Genomic DNA, 3,096 nt, shown 5'->3' with positions numbered 1-3,096 from the left:
ATACAGTCACATTACAATTATTATACATGTATTATGCATTATGACTATTTACAAATAAATTCTTAAACTTATTTTCTTAAAAATAGAACAGTAAATAAAGAAGTAAAGCAAACAATTATCTCTTCTAGTTAAGACCTATGTACTCATTTGCTGCTTATCATAGGTTGCTAAGCCTTATGAAATTTCCCATGTGGAGGATGTGAAAAGAAAATGTTTTTTAGGTTTTATGTCTACATCTTAAATAACCACAAAATCATAAATTACTATCTTGATACCATAGAATTCCACTATAATTTATCAAGCGTAGTAACTAAGCTGTATTTAGGTCTAAAAATATGAAATTTTGAGCTCACTAAAGACCTCATCGCTTGAAATCTTGTGTGAAAGAAAGAAATAAGAACAATAACATGTCAAAATGGCTGAGAAAACCACTAGGGGGACATTGTGAGCTTTTGATTGGTTATTCATGTCCTCTATAGAAGTAAGTGTATATATAAGGGACTGTTTCCAGAGAGAGAGGTGGGGGGGGGGCACTGTGTTTGATTCACTACAGGAGTGATAAGCAAAAAGAAATGATAAGAGGTTCTTATTTTATATTTTAGCTCTTCAATATTGGTAGTTTGAGTTCCTAATTTGTATGAAACTGTAGATTTTGTATTTTGACATCACAAACATCTAATTTGAACCAGTGCCGCATTCAACATACCATGTGGCACACAAAAAACAAATCGATGTTTTGCTGTATTTTTATTATTTACTTTTAAGTTAAGAAATTAATTAATGTACAATATTAAAATTTGAATTATAATCTACAATTTGATACCAAATTTATCAACATACATTTGTAAAATAGTAGTTCAATAACATTTTGAAGGCAAGTCAACAAATATAATGACATGGCCTTTGATTAATTAGGGTTAATTAGTGCATCAAATAAAAGCATATGCTGATTTTTAAATTTAAACAGGTCACCTCTAATGCTCAAGTTTGTATTTCTATACTTTTCATTGTTCCAATCAACAAAACAATTTCAGTTGAACTGAGCCCTCAGAATAATAACACATGGCCAGGTGGTTAGGGAGCTCGACTCACAATCTGCAGGTCGCGGGTTCGATTCCCCATCACACCAAACATGCTCGCCCTTTCAGACGTGGGGGCGTTATAATGTGACGGTCAATCCCACTATTCATTCATGTCACAGTTTGAAGTCTTTTTTAAAAAGAAAAAGGGTAATTTAGATTTATTTTGTATTTTTTTATGGTGGTTACTAGGTCAGTCAAATTGACCAAACATATATAGAGTTAGGGTAGAGAAAATAAGAGATAAAATATAAAGTTTTACTGAAAACAAAGGTATGATATTTATTTAATAGGTTTTACAGATTATGCGAATAAAATTTGACAATTTCCAGATTAAGAAAATTATTTTTAAATCTTAATATGAAAATCAGTTTGCATTTGGAGCAATTAACAAACTGACTCCATATATTCATATTTGATTAAGAAATCTGACTTTAGTGTACAAAAGACTTGTAATGTTTGCTGAAAGCTTGTTAAATTTTATGAAGATACACAAAACATATTAAAAGTTATAGTATGGAAACTGATAGTTACTTTAGGGTTACAAGATTGGTCGCATTGATTGAGCCCATAGCGAGATGGTTAATAGACCCAAATAATGTGATCACTTGGGTATGGGCTTGGTGATCAGAGTACTGCAGGTCCCAGGTTGAAATTCACTCTCCAAACATGCTCACCCTTTCAACTGTGAGATGGACAATCTCACTTTTAATTTCTAAAAGAGTAACCCAAAAATTGTTGGTAGGTGACGTTGACTAGCTGCCTTTCCCTCTAGATTATCACTTCAAAATTAGGGATGGCTAGTAAGATAGCTCTCAAGTAGCTTTCTTTTCTGGGGAAACCCTGAAATACATTGTTAAATAAAACTGGTTTTCTGTATTTGTTCTTCAGACATTTGAGCTTCATACATTTTTGAATTGGTGTAGCTTTAAGATTCTCTTCTACTATTTTTTTTTCTACTAATACACAAGCTCTACTTTCTCATTTTGTGCTCTCACAGATGCAACTTGAACTGCATCACTCTGTACATCAGATTCCAAGAAATAGGAACTAGTTTGATCAGGAAACTGAAGACAAATGTTACTCCATATCACTGTGTATTCTTCATTTCGTTCAAGCCACAGTCTTGTAGCCATTCATTCTGAACAACACGTTTGTATTTTTTTCATACTCATATTTTTCCTTCTTATTGGAAGTTCATTTGCAACAGATGTATGTTCTTGTTTAGTTTCTGTTAGAGCAGTAACTAGCTTGATCTACAAAAGCATTTTAAGTTTGTTTTACAGCTTTGGTTTTGAAAAAATGAAAGTCAGTTATTTTACATGAACTTCCATTGATTATTTGAAGGAGTTAATTTATAAAAAATTGGTTTTATTTATTAGCTTTTTTTATCTACATACATGACTAATGTGATGAAATATTTCTTTTTCAGGTTTCAATGTGGAAACAGTGGAATATAAAAACATCAGTTTTACAGTGTGGGATGTTGGGGGTCAGGATAAAATCAGGCCACTGTGGCGTCATTACTTCCAGAATACTCAAGGTAGAGTTTCTTTTGTCTCTTTAACTATACATATTAACCCTTTTGCCAGGGGTATCCTTTACTGCGCATGACACAAGGTTTTAGTGTCTTACATTCAAAATTTTATTAAACTAGTTTGGTATGCTAATTAGAATAGCATAAAATCTCAGCTAATAATCCATATTTTAATAGTATACAAGTTTTAAGCTCTTAATTCTATAAGGTAATATTTAAAAAAATCCTGAATTTCCACTAGTGTGACCCACGTGACACATTTTCTCTTAGTATGTCATTATCCCTATTTTATTCACCACCCCTAGAAAAAGTACAAAATTAAACATAAATTACTCTCTATAAAATCATTATTACTCAGACAAACCATAATTTTTATAGTTTTCAATTTTGTTTGGTTACAGAGCTATCAAATAGAAAATCGGATCCCTCTTGCTACGCCCATCTGTCACATCCTCTCTTTCAGAATTAGTTGATAGTTCT

General features: G+C 31.8%; 1 protein-coding gene across 1 annotated transcript in view; it reads left to right on the top strand.

The window, feature by feature from the left end:
* Window positions 1–3,096, top strand: part of LOC106466205 (ADP-ribosylation factor 1-like) — a 20,911-nt gene that overhangs the window by 7,190 nt on the left and 10,625 nt on the right. Inside the window, exon 3 of the mRNA XM_013926454.2 lies at window positions 2,512–2,622. Within this exon, the coding sequence (XP_013781908.1) occupies window positions 2,512–2,622 (111 nt within the window). The remainder of the gene's footprint in view (window positions 1–2,511; window positions 2,623–3,096) is intronic.

This window comes from Limulus polyphemus, unplaced genomic scaffold (assembly GCF_000517525.1).
Source record: "Limulus polyphemus unplaced genomic scaffold, Limulus_polyphemus-2.1.2 Scaffold72, whole genome shotgun sequence".
NCBI lineage: Eukaryota > Metazoa > Arthropoda > Merostomata > Xiphosura > Limulidae > Limulus > Limulus polyphemus.
This window is presented reverse-complemented; position numbering and strand designations above follow the sequence as displayed.